General features: G+C 52.0%; 2 protein-coding genes across 7 annotated transcripts in view; both read right to left on the bottom strand.

Annotated features, from left to right (window-relative positions):
• Positions 1-26228, bottom strand: part of STEAP3 (STEAP3 metalloreductase) — a 45671-nt gene that overhangs the window by 15254 nt on the left and 4189 nt on the right. For 4 of the 6 annotated variants that reach the window (XM_023185166.2, XM_031936406.1, XM_023185168.2 and 1 more), the window contains exons 2-3: positions 6583-7082; positions 4356-4883 (exon numbers count right to left, since the gene is read on the bottom strand). In XM_023185166.2, coding sequence (XP_023040934.2) covers positions 4356-4883; positions 6583-7074 — 1020 coding nt within the window. In that variant the 5' untranslated portion in view covers positions 7075-7082. Of the gene's footprint in view, positions 1-4355; positions 4884-6582; positions 7083-11040; positions 11118-25788; positions 25968-26228 lie in introns of those variants that run through there. The other 2 variants (XM_023185170.2, XM_023185167.2) reach the window with 2 other exon arrangements.
• LOC111521638 (ATP synthase subunit f, mitochondrial) lies at positions 20186-20473 on the bottom strand. Its single transcript, XM_026456083.1, has one exon. It carries the CDS (start codon positions 20450-20452, stop codon positions 20186-20188), a length of 267 nt encoding a protein of 88 aa, XP_026311868.1. The 5' UTR covers positions 20453-20473.

Raw genomic sequence — 26228 nt, 5'->3', positions numbered from 1 at the left:
TATTGCGGCACTATTCAAAATAGCAAAGACTTGGAATCAACCCAAATATCCATCAGTGACAGACTGGATTAAGAAAATGTGGCACATATACACCATGGAATACTATGTAGCCATAAAAAAGGATGAGTTTGCGTCCTTTGTAGGGACATGGATGCAGCTGGAAACCATCATTCTCAGCAAACTATCGCAAGAACAGAAAACCAAACACCGCATGTTCTCACTCATAGGTGGGAACTGAACAATGACATCACTTGGACTCGGGAAGGGGAACATCACACTCCAGGGCCTATTATGGGGAGGGGGGAGGGGGGAGGGATGGCATTGGGAGTTATACCTGATGTAAATGATGAGTTGATGGGTGCTGACGAGTTGATGGGTGCAGCACACCAACATGGCACAGGTATACATATGTAACAAACCTGCACATTATGCACATGTACCCTAGAACTTAAAGCATAATAATAATAAATAAATAAATAAATAAATAAAATAAATTTAAGTTAGCAAAAAAAAAAAAAAAGATGCCTGGTATTGGCTTTGTGGTGGCCAATTTAAAAATCAGGCACTCCGTGAACATGCACTGGGACCCTGTGTTAGGAACCATGGACCCCAAGGTGTGGCAGACCCAGTCGTGGACCTCTGAGTCGGGTATGAAGCAGTGTGTAAGAAAAATAATAGTCTTTACAAAATACAACAGATGACAGAGGCAGGTACGGGGAAGTCAGGGGAGAGGCTGGGGGAGGTTAACAGAGGTAGGGTTTTGAAGGAGGAATAGGAGTTTGCAGGCTGTCAAGGTGTCCCAGGGTGGGCATGCCAAGCCAAGAGGAATGGGCTCTGCCCATTTAGAGGACAATATGGGACCCAAGTGTTGATACGTCACAGGAGAAGGGGAGATGAGACTGTGGAGGGAGTCTAGCTGCATAGTGAGGGTTCTACCATTATTCCAAGGACACTGGAATCACTGAACCTTTTCAGCAATGACATGGTCAGATGAGAGTTTCAGACTGACCATCCTAGGCCAGCCATGTGCAGACGTAGCTTGGGGTGAAGGTAATAGGAGAACAGTGTGCAGCCCAAACATTTCTTTGGTCTTGATCTTTGATTTTGATCTTGAAATGTGTATTTCCAGGGAAATACACAAGCAAAACCAAATGCCCTGTACAAATATCAGTCATTGTTGGTAATAATACAGTCTGTAAACATGGTCTCAAAGGTTTTCCCCACAGTTGGGATACAGCTTTGCCTCCTAATCTGCAGACTCAGGGCTGTAAGGAAATCTTCGAGGAGTTTCTTGTGCCTGGACTAATGTGCTCCCTTGAGCCAAGGGCCCCGTGGGCAGTTGGGTGGTGAGTGGATGTGTGGGGACCCTGTGGTGAGATGCCCACGGGCTGGCAGCAGAAGCCACACATCAGGCCTGAGCTGCCCAGAGGCCCTGCTGTTTGGGGCTGAAGGCAGAACAGCCTCAGGTGCCCAGGCCCAGAACCACGGGCATGGCTTACCGCGGACCGTCCAGAATCTGCTTGGATGTGCCCAGGCTTGGGCACCTCCCCACATCTGGGCTGCTGTGTGTCAAGGCCCTGCCTCCCTCTGACCCTCCACCCGACATACCCACATCAGCCCTGGTTTTGCCCTTAAGAACTCTGCAGAACAAGTTTAAGCCCCTTTGCGTGAGAGGCCTTCGGTGTCTGACTGATCTCGTCCTGCGGGAGGGATGGTTGCCTGGTAACCTCACCAGGGCCTTCAGCCCTGAAGAGTTTTGGGACGCAGGGAAAATTACCTTGCATGCGCCCCTCTGTGCCCTGGTATTTGCATCAGGGCAGAATTGGGTTAATGGAATATCAGGGAGAGCCTTGGCAGGGCAGAGAATTTAGACAAAGGCAGTTGGAGGGTGGCGGCGAGGGAGGGAGCAGTGGTGAGTCTTTTGCCCACTGTGGGGGATAGTGGGCACCGTCACCGTCTTTCCCACTGCTGCTGGAAATGCCTGCCAGCTCAGGGGAGAGGGAGTGGGCTCTTCTACGCAGATCTGCCCCCTCCTGGGCAGCAACACTGTACTAGTCCCCAAGGAGCCCCGCAGAGCCTCCCGCCACGGGGCTGGCGCTGTGTAGAAGTCAGTTAGAAAATATCATCAAAGAGCATCAAAAACATTAGCACTAGGAGAGAGCTTGGCCTACCCATCAGGGCCCCGAGGACAAAAGAGGGCCGGTAACTTGCTCAAGGTCAAGATCTTTGTTCCAGTCGGCGACGTTGGAGAGCATGAGTCCAGGCTCTGGCCTTCAGGCCTCCACACTGCCCCACACCAGCTGAGGCAAGGAGCCAGATGGTCTGTGTCTTTCTGACTCCTTTCTGTGGCCCCAGGGCCTGGCAGAGTAGGTGCTCAGTGAATGAGTGAGTCAATGACCTAGTTCTGAAATCATTTACTCAATTGTTACTTTGGTTTCCCTGTAGAAAGCAGCGTGGGTATAAGCATGGATCTGGAAAATAGCTGGATCTGAATCCCAGCTCTGCTACTTACTGGCTGTGTGACTTTGGCCAAGTTACTTAACCCCTCTGTGCCTCAGATTTCTCATCTATGAAATAAGGATAGAATAGCACTTGGCCTACAGGGATGAGATGCGGTTAAATGAATTCACAGTGGTGTGTGAAGCTCTTAGAATGGTTCCTGGAACACAGCGAGCTCTTGAGAAGCGTTCAGGACTGATTTCTTCCCTTCCTCTCATTTCCATCAAGCATCTTGCTTTTCTGCCTGAACTCTGGGGTTCTTCCTTTGTCTTAGGAAAGTCTGAGCCCACAGATGCAATGATGCCGGTATCTGTGGGTGGTGAAGGGTGAGGGCAGTCGACTAGCTGCTGGCAGAGAAGCAGCAACCCTGAGAGTGAGTAGGGGCTGAGGTCTGTGGTTCTCAGGAGGTGCCCAGCCCTGCTTCCCAGTCCTGCCAATCCCCCATCCTCGGAGGGGATGGTCCTGTGCTAGGTGTTTAGGGGAGGGCCCAGCCTCAACAAGGTCCCTGCATCCTGAGCAGGAGCAGGAGCTGCAGGGGCTGCCAGGCTGGAATGAGGGGTGGATGAGAAGTGTCTCACGAGCACCTGGGTCGAACCCTGTTGGGTGACTAGCGTCCTGGAGTGGGCAGGACCTATGTACCAACCAGACCCAGGGCTGGGCACTGGAGGTGGAATCAATTTGGAGAAAATAAAGAAAGACAGTGTTGCTTGAAGATGTGAGCTTGGGACTAAGAATCAGGCCCCGTGAGCTTGCGGACCAGGAGGGAGCATCAGGGGCCTGTTTCTGTGGGCACAGGTGCCAGCTGATGCCTGGGTGGTCCCCACCTGGTGTGGCCTGGAGGCCCTCCACTTCCCAGGAATCCTGCTGGCAACCAAGTGCCATATGGATTTTCTAAATGAATGATTAATGCCACCCCCAGTAAAAAACAAAGAATAACAACAACAAACCCAAACCTGGAGCGCTGACTCCTGCAGCCTCCCCCATCTCAGCTGACAGCAACTCTCTCTTTCAGGTGCTCAGACCCAAACCCCAGAGTCATCCTTGACCAACCCACAAAACCCCGGGCCCATTCCAGCAGCAATTCCATGCACTCCAGCTTCACATGTGCCTTCGGGATCTCCTTGCTCCTCCACTGCTCCCACTGCCTCCAGCTTCTACTGCCTCAAATCTGGGCATATGCACGGCCTCCTCGCTGGCCCCAGCAGCTAGCTGCTTCTGACCTCCTACAGTCTGTTCTCAGCCAAAAACCAGAGAGAACCACTTAAAATGTCAGGCAGATCAACGCCTAAATTCAAACCTTCACCAGCTCCGTATTTCACTCAGAGCCTAAGGCTGAAGCCCTTCCTCTCAGGCCTCGCCTGCCAGCCGCTCCTTGTTCAGCTCCAGCCACATGGGCCTCCTGGCTGCTCCCCCAACATACCAGGCACACTTCTGCCCAAGGCCTATGCCCCGTGGCCTGCAAGGGGCCCAGCGGGCCACCGGCCCCTCTCCTCTCCTTCCAGCTCTGCTCACATAGCACTCACTCTGCAAGGCCTCCCCGACCATCTTCAAAACTGCACCCCCACCACCCACCCCTGCTTTCGTTTGCGCCTTCGCCCACTATAATTCACTGCTGTATTTTGTTGAAGTCTGCCCCAACTGGGATGTACCCATGGGGGCAGGAATTTTCATCTGCTTTGTTCACTGAGACTCAAAATCTTGGGCAGGAGGATGTGGGTGCTGCCTCATGAGAACAGAATCTGCAGTTGGCACCTGGTAAGGCTGCACCTGTGGGTATCGGCTGCACCTGGTTGGTGGAGGGCACTGGACAAGCATGTGCTGAGTTGCCAGAGGGAGGAAGGGAGTGGGATGGGTACCTGCTTGACTGCCAGGTTGACCAGGTCGTAGCGGTGGGCGCGGCGCAGCGGCAAGCAGAAGCTGTAGAGGGCGTGCAGGGCGGCACAGAAGAAGCTGAGTAGCCCGATCTGCTTGCGGTGCTGCAGCCAGTGGTCCAGCCAGTCAGGGAAGCGCTGGTACTTGGTGCCGCGCTGCAGCTGCAGGGCAGCCGCCAGCACGCCGGGCAAGTACACCAGCGACAGCAGCACATAGGCCACACACGGCAGTGTGGTGTTGACCACGGACACGGGCAGCTTGAAGAACTTGTTCTGGCTCTCCTGCATGTAGGGCTGCAGCACGTCCCGGACGAAGTTGTAGGCATAGAAGCAGACGAAGAGCCCCAGGGCCAGCAGGGTGGGCACCTTCCAGGCCGGGAGGAGGCGCAGGGGCATGGCCTCCACTTCCCGGGCTGATGCCAGGGATCCCATGTCCACGGGCATGAAGCCCATGGCGAGCGCCATCTCCGAGACAGCACGCTTGGCTTCCGGCTGGTCACTGCAGATGGGCACCTGTGGGAGGAAAAGCGGGGCAATCAGACGGGGTCACAGGCCGTAGGAGTGGGCAAGGCCTCACTGAGCAGCTGAGGAAACTGAGGGCCAGAGGGGCAGGGACTTGTCCAAGTGAGCTGCCAGTCAATGGTACAGGTGGGAGCTAATGGGACTCTAGCTCCCAGGCCATGGGTCTTTGGTGCCAAGGCCTCCCAGCCGCTGGCCCAGCTGCCCAGCCAGGCCAACTGCTCAAGGAGAGAGGCTGCGAACAGTAAGCTCCTTGCCCAGCTCATGGACATCAGCAGCCACAAGCAAAATGCTCATTCAGGCTGTCCCCATGGGCCCCTGACATGGCTGTCGCCAAGGCTATGGCCTGCCCTGGGAGCCGCTCAGCAGAAGAGTTTTGCATATGGTGCCGGATGGGCAGCGGTGGCTGCAGCTCCATCCCTCAGTTCAGAATCGCCCCCCTTGATGATGTCTCACGGCTCAGTAGGGCCCTCAGTCTGCACATAAGGTCTTCCACGAGCCAGCTCCAGCCTGCCTTCTCTGCCTTGAAGCCCACTGCTCTGACCCACGAGGTCCCCCTGCAGGCACATTGGAGTCCTCAGATCCCAAAGCACCCCGTGGGCCTTGTTGACACCGCATTGGTCAGCCTAGTCTCAAAACACAGAACTGAACACCTACTCTGTGCTGAGCTTTACATATATGATCTCTCAGCCTTGCCATGAACCCACAGGTAGGTACTATTGTCTTCGTTTTTCAGATGAGAAAACTGAGGTCTAGGAGCATTGTTTCTTATCTCTGTGCCTTTTCAAATTGTTCTCTCAGACTGGAATGCACTCCCTGCTCCCTGAGCCTGACAGCATGAGGTGGGCCCAGGTCAAAGCCCTCCTCCGAGTCTTCTCCAGCCAGCCTGCTTGCTCTGTTCCCTCTAGGCCCTGCACCCAACACTCCCTACTGTTCCTCCTGGTCCATACCTGGGAGTCCCGTGATGCAGCCTGCATTTAAGGTGCTATAGTCAGGTATAGCTGGGCACCTTGAAACTGTCCTACAGAGCCCGGCACCTGGGCTGGACTCACTGGTGGAAGTTCTCACACACATGGAGTCTAGCATTCTTTCGTCAAGAAAATGCATTAAAAACCAAGGTGGCATTAAAAACCACCTTGTCTTGGTAAGAACACCTCGTGGCAAGAAATGTATGCAGCTCTAGCTGTTCCATGGAGCCATTATCTAGCCCCAGAAAAACTCGCTGTTGACTTTTCTGAGAAATCAGTTCTTGGAAGCCCTTAGAATAAGTAAGAAAAGGTTTGAGACATGCCTGCCTTTCTCGGGGCCTGATACATAAGTGTGTTACTTTCCTCCTTATAAGTCCAATTCTAAAAGCCAAGTCTCTCTCCTTCTTGGTTTCAAATAGCAAAAAGTCATCAAACTTTTCCTCCTTGCCCTCTAGGAAACCCAGTTACCATAGCAGAAAGAACATGGGTTTCAGATCCATAGGAACTGGGTTCAAATCCCAACTTACCAGCTATGGGATTTTGAGTAAGATCATTAATATCTTTGAGCCTCAATTTCCTGTTCTGTAAAATGGAATTTTGCAGTGATGCAGGATTAGCTATGATAATATACCAAAAATAAAAGAGCCTGGCATGCTGGCAGCACTCAATGAAAATTAGCCATTTATATTTATTGTTATGATGGCTATTACTCCCCCAGAACCTACCTGCCTATTACCATCCCTCGGGCCAGCCTGCAGGGTCCAGGCGGAGATGACATTGAAGGCCTTGACCACTGTGCAGGTGGGGAAGAGGGAGGCCAGGTACTCAGCATTGGACTCACGATGCTGAAGGTGCTCTTGCTCTGTAGGGTTGCTCACATCCACCAGGATCTTGCCAACCAGCTGCTCACTGAGACTGCACAGTGAAGCATAGTGCTCCCGGAACACAGCCACAAAGATGACCTCTGGGGAGCTCACTGCCTCCTCCTGGAAAGTCACTTGGGCCGCTGAGGGGAACAGCCCGGCTGTGCGTTTGGGGTTGCGGCTCCCCACCACCACTTTGAAGCCAGAGCCCACCAGGCGTGTGGCCAGGGAGCGGGCAAAGTCCCCGCTTCCCAGGATGCCCACTTTGGGGGCCTCATCGGGGACCTTGGCAAGGCTGCTATCGCTGTCCACCAGGTGGAGGCTGATCAGTGGCTTGTCCATCTCTCCTGACATTTTGGTGGCTGCAAGAGAAGTCAGGAACCTGGTCACTGGAGGGCTCCTGGACTGCCCCTTCTGCCACCTCCCTCCTCTTACACATCGTAACTACACGGCAGTCAGACATTCACCCAGCAGGTGTTCACCGAGTGCTACCACATGTCAGCACCAGGGGAACAAGCTGAGCACAACACAGCCCCTTCCCTGGGGAGAGCACAGACTCAGGAAAAGCAGGGAGGACTTCTGCCCTCCACCCTTTGTCCCTCCTGCTGAATCATTTCCTCGGGGAAAAGCTGGCAGAGTGAGAGTGCTGGGATAGGGGACTCTGGAATTTCCATGACCAATGTGATGCAGTGCCACACTTCTTTTCAAAAGGATGATACAATGGACCGTGACCATCTAATCCCAACCTCACCATCGCTGGGTGTTTGATGACCAGGAAGGGTGAGCATGTCCCTATACCTGTCGACATTTTGCATCTTGGAGCAGTTCTTCTTATGCTCTCCCTGAAGGATAGTGAACAGCTTGAGGGCAGGACCTCATCTCCTCTGACCTTGGATCTCACTGTGTATCATAGTCTGGCACAGAGGCAGTGCTCAGTGTTTGCTGAATGAATGAATGAACGAACACCAAACCCTGATCTCTGAGGGCAGGACTGGAGAGACATGTGAATGGGCCCCTAAGATAGGGTGGGTGCCCTGCGATCTTCTTTGCTGAGCCCAAGATATGAGTGGATGTGGAGGAAACCCTGGACTCGGGCCAGCAGTCTACAGTAAACTTGGATGGGAAAAATTATTATATATTAATTGTCACCAACTTCTAACTAAAATTTGCTATTTCCTTTAAGTATGAAGTAGGCAACATAATTTTCATTAACACTGGCCAAGATTATATCATAAATTTACCTGTAAATAATGTATCCAGATACTATTTAAATTAAGCCCAAATTTAAAACTATGCTAGCCAGGTGCAGTGACTCACACCTGTTATCTTAGCACTTTAGGAGGCCAAGGCAGGAGAATGGCTTGAGGTCAGGAGTTCAAGGCCAGCCTGGGCCACATAGGGAAGTCCCATCTCTGAAATAATAATAATAATAAAAAAAATTAGCCAGGCACAGTGGCACATGCCTGTAGTCCCAGCTACTCAGGACACTGAGGCAGGAGGATCGCTTGAGCCCAGGAGTTGAAGACTGAAGTGATGACACCACTGAGCTCCAGCTTGGGTGACAGAGCAAGCCTGTCTCAAAATAATAATAATAATAAAATAAAGTAAAAATAAAATCATGGTGGACATTAGATATACCACTAGAGCTTGTTATTTAATGTGCTAATAAAGAAGCATGCATAATGCTACTGTAGTCTTTTTTAAAAAATATTTTCACCATGTGTCCATGTAATATGTTTCCTCTGTAACCCTAGGCTATTTTATTTGGTGCACGTAAGAACATTATTCTGAGCAGAAGTCCACAAGCTTCCCTAGCCTACGGTTCCACAGGGCTTAAGAACCCCTGCCCTGAGGCAGCAGAGCAGTCGGGGTGACTTTCAACACCCTGCTTAGGTGTCTGCCTCTTCCCACTTTTCCACAACCCTCTCCTGGAACCTCTGGACACCTGACCAGGTGCAGAGTCGGTCCAGGGACTGACACAAAGATGGGGCAGGGGGACCAGGAGGCTGGGCCCGGCTCTGCTATGAAACAGCTGTGTGTCTTCAGACAAGTCTGTGTGCCTCCCTGGGCCCCAGCTTCCATCTTTGTCGGTGGAGATCACAATCTCTGCTCTCAGATGACAAATAATGCAATCTTAAGAGGTTTTCAAAACTGTGGTCGTTCCTTTTCTAAGGCAGCAGCAGCAGCTCTTGTTAACGGAATGCCTACCATACACCCATCGCTGCTGTCGGGGCTTCCCTCGGGGGACGGGCCTCTGGTCCTCACAAGAACCCCAGCAGGTAGATTCAGTTATCATTCCCACTTTACAGAGGAGGGAACCGAGGCTCAGGGAGGCTCAGGAACTTGTTTCAGGCAGCACAAATGATTGAGGGGAGGAAGAGCAGGAGGCAGGTCTGTCTGCCTCGGCAGTCAGAGCTTCACTCCGTCTTACTGCCCAGACAGAGAACATCGAGCTTTCCAGAGATGTCCCAGATTGCTGCAGAGCTGGGACCACACTGGCTGGTACAAGAGGCCAGGTGGAAGGAGGTGCATTCTCAGTGTCAAGAGTCAGGGGACGTGTGTTCCCGTCCTGCCTCTGCCAGCGTGGGAAACTCCCTCAGCCTCTTGCGCATCTTTAACGTGGTTTTCAAACACGGCCCTGCCTGTCACAGGATAGCAGGGATTGGCTGAGCTGAGACGCTGACAGGTTGCTTTTGTGGGGATCGTGCTTCCTGAGTCCACAGATGGGGGTGGCACACCTGCACAGACATGCAGGCACCCGCCAAGACCCCCATCCCACACACGCTGGGCACAGCCACCCTGAGAATAGGAGACGATGTCTTCTGCCTGGTTCTGGGAGCATTTCCTGGGTGGTAAGCTACATTTTGTAGGTGACAATGGGCCTCCTGACCCATCCTATAGTGAGTCCATGGCAGGCGGGTCTGCACCAGGCCCACGAGGCTGCCCGGTCCAGGAGCCGGGCTCTGGAGCCAGACCGCCTGGATTCTGGTCCTGACTCTGCCGCATTTGAACTGTGTGACCATGGGCCTGTCTGTGCCTCAGTTTTCTCAGCTATAAAAGGGAGACCATCGCAGCACTTGCCTTATGGGCAGGTTGTAGGAGTAAATAGGTAAATTGTGCAAAGCACTTAGAACAGTGCTGGGCACATAATAAGCACCTAGCAAATGGCATTCAGTAATCACTAAGCAAACACTGGCTGCCAACAGAAACGAAGCTCCATGCCAGCAGCAGGGCCCAGGCAGAGAGAGGGCAGAAGACCCTGCCGGCACCCCTTCGACCCCAGGGAAGGAGGATGAAGAGCTGGGTGACAGTTATGTCAGCCCAAGGGCCTTGCAGATGGCCTCAGGGCTCACAGGCCAGTATCTGTGATTTGGGCCAAGGTGAATTCAAATCCCTCTTCTCCTGCAATCGGGAGGGCCAAGGCTCCCCTTGTGGTCAGTCAAGGCTGGGACAGATATACCCAGGCCTGTCCCCAACCACAGGGAGACACAAGTCCCGGGGAGTTTTGCCCTGATGGGGAGGAAGAGTAGCCACCCTGAGGCCTCTGGACCATCTTTCCAACATTTGCTAATGATTTGGTTGATCCTAAGTAGGGCCCCTCTAGACAGAAGCCTCTCCTCTATCTCTGCCCTCTCTGTCTCCCCTCCCTCCCATCTCCTGAGTGACTTTGTGCTGAACACTCCTAAGCATATGAAGATGAGTGAGAAGCGGTCCCCACCCCACGGACTTACAAGTTAGTGTGTGCTGGGGGAAAAGGGGCTTGAATAAGACCCGCCGCCGCCGACTGGACATGGGGCAGCTAGAGACAGAGCTCAGGCATGGCACAGGTATGGCCCGGGCTCTTGCCCAGGGCGCAGCTGAAGGAGAAGCCAGGGCAGCTTCACTCAGATATGCATCTGAGGATCCCTGAAAAACCTCAAATGATTTACCTCGAAAGAAAACTGAACCAGCCCAAAGTGAAGCAAGGCGAGCAGATCCAGATTTTGAGTCCTGTCTTTGCTGAACCCCAAAGCTAATCACAGGTGGGAAGGGATTGCCGGGGCTGGGCCTTGAGGGTGTTGCTCAGAACCTTCCAGGGAGCTGATATGGAGGCTGCCGCAGCCGAGGAGAGCTGGTCCCAGCTCTGCCTCTAACTGGCGCTGGGACATAGGAGGTCCCTGGGCCTCTCTGGGTGGCTTCTCTAACAGGAGCTGCTGCACCAGCTCAGCTCTAAGCCCCTTTCAGCCCCAGCAGTCTAGGGAGCTATGAAAAGTCCTAGACATGGTTCTAAGGGGCCCTGCTTTTCAGCTGTAGGATAAACGCAAACTAAACGTTAAGCACCTCCAAAGCTTCTCTTGCCACCCAAATGCAGTCTGCGACAGGAAATCGCCAAGTTGTAATGCCGCCTTGTATTGCTCCCTAGGCGGCCTCTTTCTTGACATTTCTGATGCAGGAACAGAGCCACTTGGCTGGGAGGAGTCAGGCAGGTGGTTAAAGGCCTGGGGAGAAATCATGGCCTCAAACGTCATTCAGTACCTTGGTGCCTTTGGGCAAGTTACTAGCTTCTCTGTGCCTTAGTTCCCTCACCTTTAAAATGGGAATGCTAATCATACCTCTCTAAAGGCTGTTTGAAGATGAAATGAGTTAATATGTGTAAAAGCTCAGAGCTCTTTTCTGACTGGTTGTATGTGCACTTGTGTTTCCTAATCGTGTGTGTGTGTGTGTGTGTGTGTGTGTGTGTGTGTGTGTACACGTGTCCTATTCTTGTGTGCATGTGTGCTGTGTGTACTCTTCTCTAACTTCTTCATGGACAGTGGCCACATTCAATTCTTCTCCCCCCTCCTGATGCTCAGCATGAACCCTCCTGCTGAAGGCTGGTGTGGGTTGGGGGCAGGACAGGTGGGTTGGGGGCAGGACAGGTGGTACATGTCCTGGAAGTCCCAGAGGCCTGTCCCTGCGGCCTGAGGTGAGGGTGTGACTAATCCTGTCTGGGCCCTGGTTCCCTGGGGGTTCTATTTATAGAACTGGAGAGGGAGCAGACGGGATCAGATTGCAGCTCTGTGGGCCGAGGCCTGTCTCCTGCACGCAGACCTGCCCACCTCCCCTCCCAAGCTGTGGACAGAACTGCATGGAGGCTCGGGTGTCCCAGTCCCCTCTGGGTCTCTGCCCAGGCTTGTCTGTCCCCTCCCTCTTCCCGGCAGAACTACAGCCTGTATTTATGGCTGGGAGCCACGCCTGGCCCATGGGCCTGCCTGCCAGCTCCTGTCTGCTCTTGTGCAGGTCACTAATGGTTAGCGGTATGACATCCACAGTCCCCTGGCCTCTTCTTCATGGACACTGATCACCTTTCCGACATGAGCGGCCGGGGCAGGCTGTGGCCACGGAGGGTTTGCTGTGAGGTCGGTGTGGATGGAGGGGCTGAGACCACCGGCAATCAGAAGCTGCCTGTGGTACCCTGCAGCTAAATGGAGGAGGGGCAGCCTGCAGGCCAAGAACGGCGTGTCTCCTACACCTCCCATGTGGGGACTGACTGAGCAAGGAGAGAGAAAATAACCCAGTTCTTGTCCTCAAGGAGCCCACAGTTATCTTCAATTTTTTAAAAAAATTGTTGGTTATTTATTTATTTATTTATTGAGATGGAGTCTCGCTCTGTCGCCAGGCTGGAGTGCGGTGGCGCGATCTCGACTCACTGCAACCTCTGCCTCCCAGGTTCATGCAATTCTCCTGTCTCAGACTTCTGAGTCGCTGGGACTACAGGCGCATGCTACCACGTCCAGCTACTTAATTTTCTTTTTTCTTTTTTTTGTTTTTTTTTTGAGACGGAGTCTCGCTCTGTCTCCCAGGCTGGAGTGCAGTGGCCAGATCTCAGCTCACTGCAAGCTCCGCCTCCCGGGTTTACGCCATTCTCCTGCCTCAGCCTCCCGAGTAGCTGGGACTACAGGCGCCCGCCACCTCGCCCGGCTAGTCTTTTTTTTTTGCATTTTTTAGTAGAGACGGGGTTTCACCGTGTTAGCCAGGATGGTCTCGATCTCCTGACCTCGTGATCCGCCCGTCTCGGCCTCCCAAAGTGCTGGGATTATAGGCTTGAGCCACCGTGCCCGGCTCGGCTACTTAATTTTCAATTAAAAAAATGTTTTTTTATCTGGTCAGTAAAATTACATTTGGAGGCATGTATTCCTATTACTGCTCTATTTCTTTATAAGTAAAACACATTGAAAATGTACACTTATGCAGCAGTGCCCTATAACGTTGTATGTGGTATGAATCATATGTAAACAAATGTAGGCGCAAGGGAGGCTCTGTATGTCCTCCCTGCTCTCAGGGAATGAGCCCTAACAAGCCCTGAGGAAGTCCACACACACCCTGGAGACCTTTGCCCCCTGGGAGGGCCAGGCAGTGGACTAAAGTGTTCAAGGTCTCCTGACAAGGGCACTGACTTCAGACAGCGGGGACTGGGGGGATTCCTGCAGGAGGTGGGCTTGAGCTGAGCCTTGACGAATTGAGAGTGAGCCCAAGAAAAGCACTTCAGAAAGAGGGGCCTGCATTGAGCAAAGGGGGCCCAGGATGGCCCAGAGTGCAGGCACACATCAGCAGTGCGTGTCCCTGGGTGAACGAGTATGTGCCCACAACCAGCACCAGGGCTCGGCAAGCCACAGGTGAAAACGTCAGTTCTTGCATACAGCCTGGCCAACATGGTGATACCCCATCTCTACTAAAAGTACAAAAATTACCCGGGTGTGGTGGCACGTGCCTGTAATCCTAGCTACTCTGGAGGCTGAAGCAGGAGAATCACTTGAACCTGGGAGGCAGAGGTTGCAGTGAGCCGAGATCGCGCCACTGCACTCCAGGCTGGGCGGCAGAGTGACACTCCGTCTCAAACAAAAACCAAACAAACAAACCAAAACAAACAAACAAATTCTTGCACAGAACTCTCTTCCAGACTGCAAACGTGTAGAGAGGGAAAGAGGAAGGAACTGGGTCTGAGGTCTACCCTGAGTATCTTCTCACTGGGAGGTACTGGACATGTCAGTCCTTTCTCTAACCTGTTTCTTCACGTGTAAAATGAAAACGCCGATTTTCCCTCAAGGGCATGAAGTAGCCAAGGGCCATATACACCTGGGGCGTTGCTCTGTGGCTGGGATGTTTCTGGGAGTTCTTCCCCTGTGGTCTTTCTTTTCACGTGCTCCTTGTCCACCCCCTGCCCCCACTTCCCTGAGCTTTGGGAGGGCAAGATCGCTGTGTTTTGTTCCACACGCACCCAGAACCCCGCACCATGCCCGGCACACTGTAGAGGTTCTGTGCATCTCTCTGCCTGACTGCACACACCACTGGAGCCTACGTAGCCTCTGGGGGCAGAAATCCTTCCAAAACGCAGTACAAAATCAGATCCTCATCCAGCACCGCAGGGATCACCCCAACCTGCCTGGGGTTCATCTTCAGTTTTCACAGAGCATTTGTATAAGCTCTGCCTGTTCTCTCATCCTCAGGCCTTTATGGGCGCTGTCTGTCCGCCTGCTCGCCTCTTAAAGCCCCCCAGGTCCTGCTAATTCGCTGCTGAGGAAATCGAAAGACTACAACATCGAGAACGTGAAAAGCCAGCTTGGAATATGGAGAAAAGTCTGGCAAATCATAGATCTGATAAGGGGACCTATTTCTAAACATCTGAAGAACGCTTACACCTCGGTATTAAAAAGAACCTACATAAAGTGGGCAAAAGACTGGAAAAGACACTTCTCCAAAAAAGATATACAAATGCACATGAAAAGAAAAGATGTTCAGCATCATTAGCCCTCAGGGAAATGCAAATGAAAACCACAATGAGATACCACTTCACACCCACTAGGATGGCTACAATGATAGATTTTTTTAAAAGACAGGGAGGATGTGGAGAAATCAGAACCCTCCTACACTGCTGCTGGCATTGTGAAATGGTGCAGCCGCGGTGGAGAACAGCTTGGGAATTGTTCAAAACGTTAAACAGAGTTTCTGTGTGACCCAGCAACTCTACTACTCTATATATCCAAGAGAAGGAAAAACGTATATCCACACAAAAACATTTTCACCCATTATTCATCATACCCAACAAGTGGAAACAGTTCAAACGTCCATCAACTGAGGAATGGTTAAACAAAATGTGGCCTATCCATCCAGTGGAATAATACTCAGCCATAAAGAAAAACTAAGTCCCCTTCCATGCTGCAACAGGGATGAACCTTGAAAGCATTACTTTAAGTGAAAGAAGCCAGTTACAAAAGGCCAGACATTACATAATTTCATTTATATAAATGTCTAGAGTAAGCAAATCAATAGAGACAGAAAGTAGATGAGTGGTTGCCAGAATGGGGGATCTGGAGAAAATGGGGTGTGACTGCTCACGGGTACACAGTTTCTTTTTGGGGTGATGGCAATATTCCACAGTTGATTATAGTGATGATTACACAACTCTGAATACACTAAAAACCATTGAATTGTATACTTTGAATGGGCGAGTTGCATGGTAATGTGAGGTATAGCTCAATAAAGTTATTGAAAAAGTTGTTACTTAAAAAAGGAAACTGAGATATGGCAGACTGCTACTAGTGTGTGTAAACCAAGAGTAAACATGTTTTGGATGAGAGCTCAAGCACGCTCCATGAGCCTAAATCATTGGATGGATTTTGTAACACCATTGGTGGCTGCTGTGGTTTGGAGGTTTGTCGCCCCAAAACCTCATGTTGAAATCTGATCTCCAATACTGGAAGTGCACCTAATAAAAGGTGTTTGGGTCATGGGGGTGGATTCCCTCCCTGGCTTTGGGGTGGGCAGAGGGGCAAGTAAGTTCCCTGTTAGTTCTCACTGTATTCGTTTCCTCGAAAGCAGCTTGTTAAGAGCCTGACACCTCCCTCCCCCCCTCTCTCTTGCTTCCTCTGTCCCCAGGTGACCTCTGCACACATGGTGCAGATGAGGAAATGGGGCTCAGGAAGGTGAAGTGACTTGCCCAGGCCACCAGCTAGCAAGTGGTCAGGTGGGATACGAATCCACCCCTCTGCTGGGCCCTTACTGGCTGACCTTGCAGTTTACTAAGGTGACTGATCCGGAATAAATCCAGAGCATTCAAATGTTTGCCTTTCTTTGGCCTCCACCATGAGTGGAAGCAGCCTCAGGCCCTCCCCAGATGCAGATGCCTCATCTTGAACTTTCCAGCCATCAGAGTCATGGACTAAAAAAACCTTTTCTCTTTACAAATTCCCCAGCCTCAGGTATTCCTTTATAGCAACACAAAGACCACACTAACACAGTGACTCTGCAACCTTCTGAAGTTATTTCCTGTTTGTTTTCCACATAATTGAGGTTCCTAAGCCCCATGACCTCTGGACAAGTGAGGCTTATATACTCAGTACCATTACCTGTTGTTGTTGTAAAAATGGTGCCTTGGGCTAAACTGTCCTCTTGGCCTTTGCTCACACAGCTACTTCTCTGCCATCCATGCAAGCAGAGAGCCATTCCAGGGCCCACGGGATGATGTGTGTGTACCAAGTGCCAGGGTCTGAGGTCTACCCCACCAGCTCCTGCGTCAGCGAACAGGGCAGATGTGTTCCAGGGGGTGTGGGGGAGGCGACATCTGCTACTCACCCACATGGCTGAGGGTTTATAGAAGGATGTGCAGGTGGAAACATGCACACAGCTGCAAATCTTCTAGGTGGGGCATTAGGTCCCTCTTCCTCCTAAAGTCATCCCTTCCTTAACCAGGCAGAGGGTCATTTCAGCCCCTGGGACTCTAAATCACACAACTGAAGCCACAATTTGTCACTGAGAGCCTCCCTAGCCAGGCCAGGCCACTCCCCACAATGCAGTCAATGGAACATGGGTCCCACCATGCAGCCAACAGGACATGGGCTCGGGAAAACGTTAGAACACTCTGGATTTATTCCGGATCAGTCACCTTAGTAAACTGCAAGGTCAGCCAGTAAGGGCCCAGCAGAGGGGTGGATTCGTATCCCACCCGACCACTTGCTAGCTGGTGGCCCGGCCAAGTCACTTCACCTTCCCGAGCCCCATTTCCTCATCTGCACTATGGGGTGATGTTCCTCACTTTAATGAGGTGTAGGAAGGATTATATGAGACAAATAAAGTGCTACGCTCTGGGCCTTTTAATTTGCTCATTTGTTATTTTATTCCTCTCTAGGATATTTTGTAAATCTTCTTGTCTGGGTAAAGCAGAAATAGATGCACCCAAATCAATACATGGTGTTCTCTGCCTAATGGAAAAGTTTACTTTAAAATTTTCTAAAACTGTGCTCTAAGATAATGGCCTGGAGAGACATACCCATTTCTCTCCAAGACAATTGGAGGAAAAGACCTGCTGCTATTTGGGAATCGGGAGTGGGGAGAAGATGGGGGAAGAGCAGAGCAGATCTGGGGTGGAAGGAAGAGTCGGAGGGCCTGCTGCTCAGGGCCACAGCCCTGGTGGTTGGGAACTGGGGCACTGGGCTCCTTGAGCCCTCTAGGGCATGCTGGTCCTAACATCTGGCTCCCTGCCAGGGACAGTCATGCCACTGGGGTCTCCAGGCCACTTACCCTTGCAAGGATCAAGCCCACACCAACTGCTCGTCTGCTTCCATGGCCCTCCAGAGCAATCCATCTCACTGGACAGTACTGTTTTCTTTCCTGTCTATCTTCTCCCCAACTCCAAGCTCCTCAAGGTGGGAACTAAGTAAAATTCACTTTTGCAAACCCCGGCACTTAGGACACATCAGGTCAAACTTGAGCTGCATCAGGGTCACCTGGAGGACTGATGAAAACATATTGCTGGGTTCCACATCCAGAATTGCTGGTGCTGCTGGGGTGGGGACCACACTTTGAAAAACACTGCGTAGGTGCTCAGGAAAGGGCTGTGGAAGGGGTGAATGAACTAACCACTCACTTGCATGCAAGAGCAACTCAGTTTTAACTTTTTTTTTTTTCCTGGGTCTTTACAGTTGGCCCAGCTCCCAGCCCACTTGGTCCAGAAAGTCCTCCCTGCTCATAGGGACTTCAAGTATTCATGCTCTCTCTGAGCTCCTCTAGGTCTTGAGGGTCACATGTATATGCCCTGTCCCTACACACCCCTTGGCTGCCCAGAGCTGGGTCTCTCAGGTGAGAAGAAGGTGATCAGCGTCATCGTGGCATTGTTAGCTGAGTCAATGAAACAAATCCCATGGGGACCACTCCCTGGCTACCTGTGGGTCATCAGGCCCACTGCAGGCTGGGGAGAGGAGCAGTTCTAGGGGACCATAAAGATCTTGGGAATCCGGGAGCCCCCTAACATTTTGACTGGGAGGATATTCCCAAAGGACAGAGTTTCCTGGCTGACCAAGAATCCAGATGGCCTGCGTGCCAACCAGGAATCTCTCACTACCGTGCTTTGACAGCCCAGCCTGGGAGAACTGCTCACTGGGACAGTTCATTACTACCCACTGCCAGCGTTTGGGAAGGATGATGGTCAGTGCTGGTTGGGAAGGGGAAGAGGAAAGCCCAACCGTCAGCACCAAGGCCAGGGGCTTGAAGCAGCAGAGGGGGTGGGGCATGCTCAAGCACCAGGGTCCCTATGCTGTACAACTTTAGGAGGTGCTATTTACATAGTAATCGCTGTGGAGAGCGCCCTCTGCACAGCCTGTGCAGTTTTATGCAATGGTCCGTCCTGCCAAACCTCCTCTGAGAAGTTCTCTTATTCATTATTCCCAGAGTACCTGCTGTGTACCCAGCATGGAGCAAGGCGCCAGGGCCATGCAGGTAGCCAAAGATGACCTGCCCTCTTAAAGCTCTTGGGAGAAAGTCCAGCTACACAATGCAGGAAGGAGCAAAGTGCTGGAATGAAGGGACGACTGGGCGCTATGGAGCCAGGGAGGAGGGCTTTACTTTGCCCAGGGAGGCCAGGGAGCTGGATTGTGGGGGTAGCCAGCTCCCTATGGGCCAGTTAATCCAGCCAGGTTGGAGGCCATCAGGCAGTGGCAGCTGAATCTGCAGCCTCAGCGTCTGGAGCTGGGTGTTTCTTGCTTTCCAGGGAGACCTGGAGCTGCACAAACCCTGGGACTGGTGGGTCTTGTGGGCTGTGGCTGCCCCCACCCCTCCCCTTGTTATGGCATAGGATTTACTGAATCAGGGGTGGGCCTCAGCCCTGCTCCTGGGCAGGGCAAGCCATGGGAGTAAGGAAAGAGCAGTTAGCCAAGACACGCGGAGGCAGCTCAGGGTGTCTGCCACTGAGCTCGGCCTGCCTCACATCACCGGATTTTTGGGCTTAGGGATGTGTGTCTTCTCCTGGTTTGTCCAGCTGCTGCACTGCCTTTTTCTGGAAGCCTCTGAGGGGCCCTCCCCTGCCCCTTAGTAGCCTCTTACTTTGGATTCCCAGGGATACTGGAAGTCGGCCTCCACCCTCTAACTGCTCTGCATGGGGAGAGTCATGCAGCCACTTCTCAACCACCTGCCATGGGCCAGCTCCAACTTTTGCAAGAGCTCTGACTTTTGCAACAGCTTTGACGTTTGCCAGAGTCCCAAGAGCTCAAAAGGCTGGTCCAGGCAGCCTGGGGAGCAGCTCCTGGCTTCCACCTGGGTCTAGGACAGGGAGGACTTCACGCTCTGGAACTAACTCTGCACTTTTTGTCACATTACCATTGGCTGCACACCCTGGTTCTCTTGTCTGTCACCTCATTGGATGGGGGCCAATAAAAAACTCATTTATGTGTCTCTAGCACCTACTGGGGCCTGGCACACAGTAAGTGCTCAATACATTTCTGTGGTTTGAATGATTTAAGACTAGATTCTGAGGGGAGTATTTGTGAGTCATAGCTGCTCTCCCCAGAACCTAGCTGGGGCTCTCTCATACTCAGTGGCGATGAAATAATAATACTATGAGTTTCAAATCCCTTCTGCAGCTTGCCCTTCTGCAGCTTGGTGACATTGTTAGACCTAGTCAAGCATTTCGATATTTGATAAACTTAGTAACACTGAGGACTTATGCACAGATGAATTTAAATACTGGAAATAAATATTAGCAAGAGACTGCTGCAACTCTGGTCAAAGTGGAAATCAAACACCAGATCTAAGGTGACTTGGGGTGCAGCCTGGTATGGGGGTACTCATGGAAGGAGCCTTCAGGAATGCTGAGTCAATGGCTTCAGGGTTTTTGGAGGCTTCTGGGCCAGGGCATAGCAACCATTTGGAGGGGTCTGCCCAGTCTCCATTAGGTGGGGGTGTCAGGGCAGGTGAGGCCCAGCTGCTGCCATTGGTAGATGTGCTGTCTCCTTGGCCCTTCCAAACCTGTGTCTTTCTGGTCTGTGCCTCTGGCCACTTCCCACCCAGAGCTCTTGCTTTCTTTTTTTTTTTTTTGCACACGTACCAGTCATCTTTTATTTGGAGGTTAATTCCCCTTAGGACATGAAAGGATTCAGCAACGATCGAGATTGTGTTCCTCACGGAGGGGCTCAGGCCAAGGTCATGGGGTCAGGGGGTGGTGCAGAGCGTGTTCTCTTCAGTGGTATTTGCGGAGCCGCTCATGCTTGAGGTGCTTGTAGGAAATGCAGTAGTTGAAGAGCACGTAGCATGCCAGCACCATGGTAATCCCCGAGATGCTCCCTTTCCTCACGTTAATGTACTTGTTGTAGTACCGGTAGTAACCTCTTTGAAATGCTCCGAGAATGCCACTAGGGCTGAAGTCCCGCATCAAGATCCAGCTTGGCAGCTCCCCCAGTTTGACCTCTAGAAGTTTCTTGTCCTTCACTGGTACGACTGACGCCATCTTGGAGTCCTGGTGTCCGCTGTGCCTCAGCTCTTGCTTTCTTTATGCTTAGGTTATAGGCTTAATCTTTTTCCCTGGGAAGTGCCTTTCCCCCAACTAGCTAAATTCAACAGGAAGGCCCAGTGCCTCTACAAGGCAGAATTAAGTTCCCCACCTCTTGGCTCTGCGGTACAGGTAACAGGATGCAACTAACATACAGTGGTGTGTACTTTCCTTTAGAGGTCCCAGGGGTAGGTGGTGGGGGGCCCTACTCCCCATCATCTCGATCACCCCTCCCCACATGCTAATGTTAGTATGAAAACTAACACCCTTGGATATGAAAAATCTACATCTCCCAGTCAGGTGAAGTGAATAACGGCTTCTGCAAAGTCTTTCCCATTTTATGGATCTGAGATTTGCAATGTAAGTCAAAACCAGGGCACATTTTATGCAAATAAGAAGTTTTCAGGGAAGTTCCCCACCCTGTGACTGCCCCATGTAGCAACTCCGGGCCTCCCCTAGAGCGTGAATTCCATCTTCCCCCACAGAGAGGAGCTGGGCAGGCACATCCCAGCACCTAACAAATGCTGGTGTGGACACAGCTGCAATAACCAGGAGTCAAATGCAGAGAAGTGCCAGCCAGGCGAAGTCGGGGATCGCGTCTGAGGATGTGCGCACAAGGTTTGACCTGCGGAAGGCTGTCATTCCTTCTACTTTGCAGAAGAGAAAACTGAGGCCCGGACAGGTTAAAGGACCTCCTCCGGGCCCCAAGTTGGCTCTTGCCTGCCCTAGTTCCACTGTGCCCTGGGCCCATCCAGTCCCTGCATTCGAGCTGCCTCTGGGGTGCCAGGGCCTGCAGCTCATTGCTCAGGACGTGAGTAACAGTTGGTCACCTGGTCAGCACCAGGCTTTGGTGTCTTCTGCTTTCTTCCTCTTCGGTTTTCTGTCTCCTCAATGAGCTGCTCCAGCTCACACTTTCCAGCCTCTCATTCTCAGGCTGTTTCTGCAAATCCAGAGCTGCCCGCTATTCCCAAACCCCCAGGCTTGGTTCTCACTGGGCCTGGGGTCCAGGAGGCCCCACCCGATCCCAGGTGCCTCTTGCTATCCCACCCCTAGCCGCCCACAGCTGACCTGAGGGGAGAGAGGATGGAGGATGCCAGTCTCAAATCATGGTTTAAAAGCTTGGTTATAGCCATACACATCTAATGGGTATATTTCTATTTTCTCTGTAGGCATTTTCCCTTTCTGATGGACTCGTACAAACATTTTACTGTTATATTTCTTGTAATACTGCCTGGAATCGTTATTTAGACATCATTAAAAAATTATTATATTTTTAAAAGGAAGGCTGAGAAGTTCCTACAGAAGAGAATACAGAAAGCTCAAGCACACGCGAGCCAGTCCCCACAGAAATACACATGCGCGCAAGTTAGGTCTGATGGAAAAGAGTTGATCATCACACCACTTTGCAAAATAAAAGTGAATGAATAATTTAGAGAGCTTTTTACAAACATCTAGATTTTCGAATCATTCTAGAAAAATCCGGTTCAATTACTTGCAGCAGCAGTTCCGTGCTAAACCAATGCAGAAATGGTTACCAATAAGAAAAATTTACAATTCCCAATGGGCCTGCATTCCACAGAAATGCATCATAAACATTAACATCCTTAAACACACACACACACACACGCAACTGTGTGTGATAAATCCTTGAACCTTTGACTTTTAAAAGCCTCCTGACTTAATAACTTGGACTCCCTTTCCTCAAAAGGGGGCCATGAAAATGTGCAGATGATACATATTTCCCATTTTATACTGCACTTTTTGCAGCCTGTTCCAAGGCGGTACAGATCTCTGGGAGGTGTCAAGTTCCTCCTGGAGATTCAAGGGGCGCCCTCCAGCTGGCCAGGGGTCAGGAGGTTGGGGAGCTGGAGGGAGGGGTTTGCACAGGACCCATGCCACCTAGGATGTGCATCATAGCCAGATTTACCAACAGCAGGCTGGTGCGACATCTGGCTGACATGAGTGTCTGAGGGTCTGAGGCTCTCAGGTCACTCGACAGCCTCATCATGAGGTGAGCCACCTTTCTGGCTCAGTCTCCAACCAGGACAGCCTGGCTTTGTTTCTGACTTTTGGTTTCTCAGGAGACGAGGGACCTGCCAGAGAGACAGCCAGCTGCCTCCTCCAGCCTGCACACCAGCTCTTGGCCGCAGGGACTGGACCGGGAGTGGTGACTGATGCTTGGTTGGAGAGTGCACTGAGAGAGCGCAGCTCTGGCCTGCTGCTTCCTGCTCGGGGAGGAAACCTCACTGGTGATAATTAGTGGCTCAGACTCAAGTCTCTTTGCTACAGGAACTGAGGTGGGACGACCAGTAGAACCCAGGATGCATAAAATGAATAAATGTCATCTAATGTGTGCACACACACATGAGAGAGAGAAAGAAAGGGAGAGAGGCGTTTACTCTTCGGGATACAAAGGCAAACATAATGGCTGCAGAAAGTGGCAATTTATCAATTTCTGTGGGGGAAATTTATTGCAGTCACCATGGTTGCCACTGGCTTAGTGATAATGCTCTCAGCATCTGGTGCCAACAAAGGCTTCATTGTCATCTTTACTTGCTTGTCAGTGCTCACAGTGGAGAGAAAGACAGACAGACAGACAGACCACAAAGAGATGACAGCACTTGTCTCTAGGGCAAAGCATGGACGGGGGCTGAAGAAGACACAGGCATGTTTCTGCTGGCTGCGATGGCTTTTCAGTGGACCTTGGAGGCCACATCGGCAGCCCAAAGGACGCTGGAGGTTTGGAAGCTTTTGTGTTGTTGAACTGAATTATGTGCAAGTCCATTCTTAGGGATAAGTGTATTCTATTGTCTTCAACTTGTTTGGAACCCAGCGATCTTGGAATAGGGCACATCTAAGTATCCCTGGCATCTTTATCTCAAGCCCGCGTGCAGAACCTGTTTATCAGATCCCTGAGCATCTGATAAACAGGTTCTGGGCAGGTTTCCTCTATCATCACCAAACACCAAGCCAAGGCCTCATTGTTCTCTGTGGCCCCCTGGGTCTTTTCTCTCCTACTGGAGTGAAAGCTCCTGTGCACAGGGCTAGATTGCTCAATCTCCGCGGAGTCCAGCACAGGCCGGTAGGCAGGGACTGACTTCCACTACCCCTCCTTCCAGCCCCTGCCCACTCCACCCCCCACCACAGCCAATGGCATTCCTTCCATCTCAAATCTTGACATCCTCCTGGCCCATCCCAATCCCCCTTCCTTGAAGATCCAGCCCAAGGCCTTGGGCACTTAAAAGGCACCTGCCATCTCCCCCAACCCCCACCCCTGACAATCTCTCCCTGCTTTGAATTCAGAGAGGCAGCTGTGTTAGTTGGTGGACCTAGCTGGACAGACCTGTGTGTGAATTCCGGTCCAGCCATGTGCTAGCTGTGTGACCTTGGGCAGGTTGCGTTCCCTCTCTGTCCTGACGATTAAACAGTGAATGTGAAACGCCTAAACACATCTCTTCCTTAGGACTGCTCTTGTGTGCACCTTTCCTTGCTCTGCTGTGGCCACTCACTGCACATGGCCCCTCTGCCACTCTGGGTGCTCTATGGTCAGCTGAGGGAGGGACCTATGTGCCCTCCACCCCTGCACATCCTCACAGTCCCTCACATCATGCTCTGCTTAGGTGAAGCTGGTGGATACCTGTTGAGCCAGCGGGTCTCAGGCCATGCTTTCAAATGTTCGTGAACACCAGAATCGCCCGGGCAGTTTAAGTGGGTGGGTTTCTGGGCAGTCCCAGGCCCAGAGTCTCTAGTTCAGTGTGTTGGTGTGGGGTAGATAGGACTCTATTTTCCTATCAAAGCTGCTGGGGGGTCTCCAGATCTCTTTGGAGAAGCTGCACTGTGAGGAAACCGCACCTGAGGAAAGCAAACCTTTCTGTTGCTTTTGAGAGTCCAGGAGCTGGAGAGTACACGTTCCTGGAGGGCTCCAGGTCAGCTGTGACAGCTGCCCCCTGGGGTTCTCACTGAGACCTTGGCTCTACCCTGAGCTCCCTCAACCTTGGGACTTCCCCTCCTCTCAGCACCCCCCATGCAGCCACGCCAGATGTTAAAGGTCACGGGAGGGCAAGCAGCAGCCTCACTGGAACTCACACCAGCCCGGGTGACACAAGCTTTCCAACCTCCAGCCTTCAGATCTGGGAACACCAGGAGGGCAGGGCTTTCCCAGATGCCCGCCCCTCCATCTACCCATCACCCTGACTTCTGGCTGCTGGGCCCAGCACTGTCTTGCTTCCTTCCCTTCCAGTTCCAGGTACCACCTTCTTTCTGGCCAGTCCAGAGACATCTCCAAGGGCCAGAGGGTCATCTCCAGAGGGCCTGTGTCACTTCCCACAGCTCCTCTGGCCTTACACCCAGGTTGGGGTGGTTTGACGGCCGATGGTGGGTCCTCTCAAACTCCACTGCATTCAGTGTGCTACTGACCCTGGTGTAGGCCTGGATGGTCACCCAGAAAGCCCCCTTGGATGCCAGCAAGCCCACTGTGGCAATATGTGCAGGCCAGACCTCACCCGGAGGGCCCAGCTCACAGCCACTGCATCCTCTAGCTGTGCACCCAGAGTTCACCTTCAGAGAGACCCTCGCCCTGACTGGGGGTATACTGTTACCCTCTCAAGCCCACTGGGAAAATCAGGCACCACTCCCCACAGCCTGCTGGCCACCCCACCAGCTGGATGCTTATAGAAATGGGAAGCAGCCGGGCATGGTGGCTCACACCTGCAATCCCAGCACTTTGGGAGGCCGAGGCAGGTAGATCACCTGAGGTCAGGAGTTCAAAACCAGCCTGGCCAACCTGGCAAAACCCCGTCTCTACTAATCATACAAAAATTAGCCGGGTGTGGTGGAGCACACCTGTAATCCCAGCTGCTCGGGAGGCTGAGGCAGGAGAATTGCTTGAAATCAGGAGGCAGAGTTTGCAGTGAGCCGAGATGACACCACTGTACTCCAGCCTGGGCGACAGAGTGAGAGTCTGTCTAAAAATAAAAATAAATAAATAAATAAAAGAAATGGGAAGCTCGTTCACTCGCAGACCCCAGCATGCCAGCTTTGGGGGCCCTGCTGTCTACACATGAACCGAGACAGCTGACACCACCAAATAAAGCTTAGTGGGCCCATTCACCAACCCCAAATCTCTTTACATGTACCGAAGTCGGCTTTATAATCTTGGGGCAGTATTTTTTTTTTACACCTTTAAAAAGAAGGCTTACACAGGCGATGTTTGCCGAACTCCCAGCTGGCTCTCATTAAGCAGAAGGCGGAGATGGAGGAAGTCACTATCTGATTGAGGAACAATCAGTGCTCACCTGTTGCCTGCGCTGCCCAGTAACTGTGGGCATGCAGAAGACAGACTGACTGGGAGGAGTTGAATATCGAACAATTCTCCAGTGACAGCGTTCTTACGGCGCTGAAGCAACCAACGCCTGACCCATTCGGAGGAGTGCTCGTGAGGCCAGGCCACACCTGAAGAGGAACACACTCTGCCCTGGGGTTGAAATGACAACGCAAGAGTTTCTTAGCCACGAGCAGTCGCCTGTCAGCCCTCACCGCAGGCACAGTGGTTGATCCCTCTGGCTTAGTGGGTGAGGGGAGGGGGTGTCTCTGGTTTTCCATCCTGGCTCATTCACATGAGCGATAGGTCCTGGGCCTCACCGCCACGTGTCTCCTCACTCAGATTCACACGTATGCAGAGGGCATGTGTGTTTGTGGGGTGATTAATGACAACCCTCATCCTGCCAGCAGTGGG

The sequence above is a fragment of the Piliocolobus tephrosceles genome, chromosome 11 (assembly GCF_002776525.5).
Source record: "Piliocolobus tephrosceles isolate RC106 chromosome 11, ASM277652v3, whole genome shotgun sequence".
In the NCBI taxonomy this organism is placed as follows: domain Eukaryota; kingdom Metazoa; phylum Chordata; class Mammalia; order Primates; family Cercopithecidae; genus Piliocolobus; species Piliocolobus tephrosceles.
The sequence above is the reverse complement of the archived record's forward strand: the minus strand, read 5'-3'. Positions and strand labels throughout refer to the sequence as shown.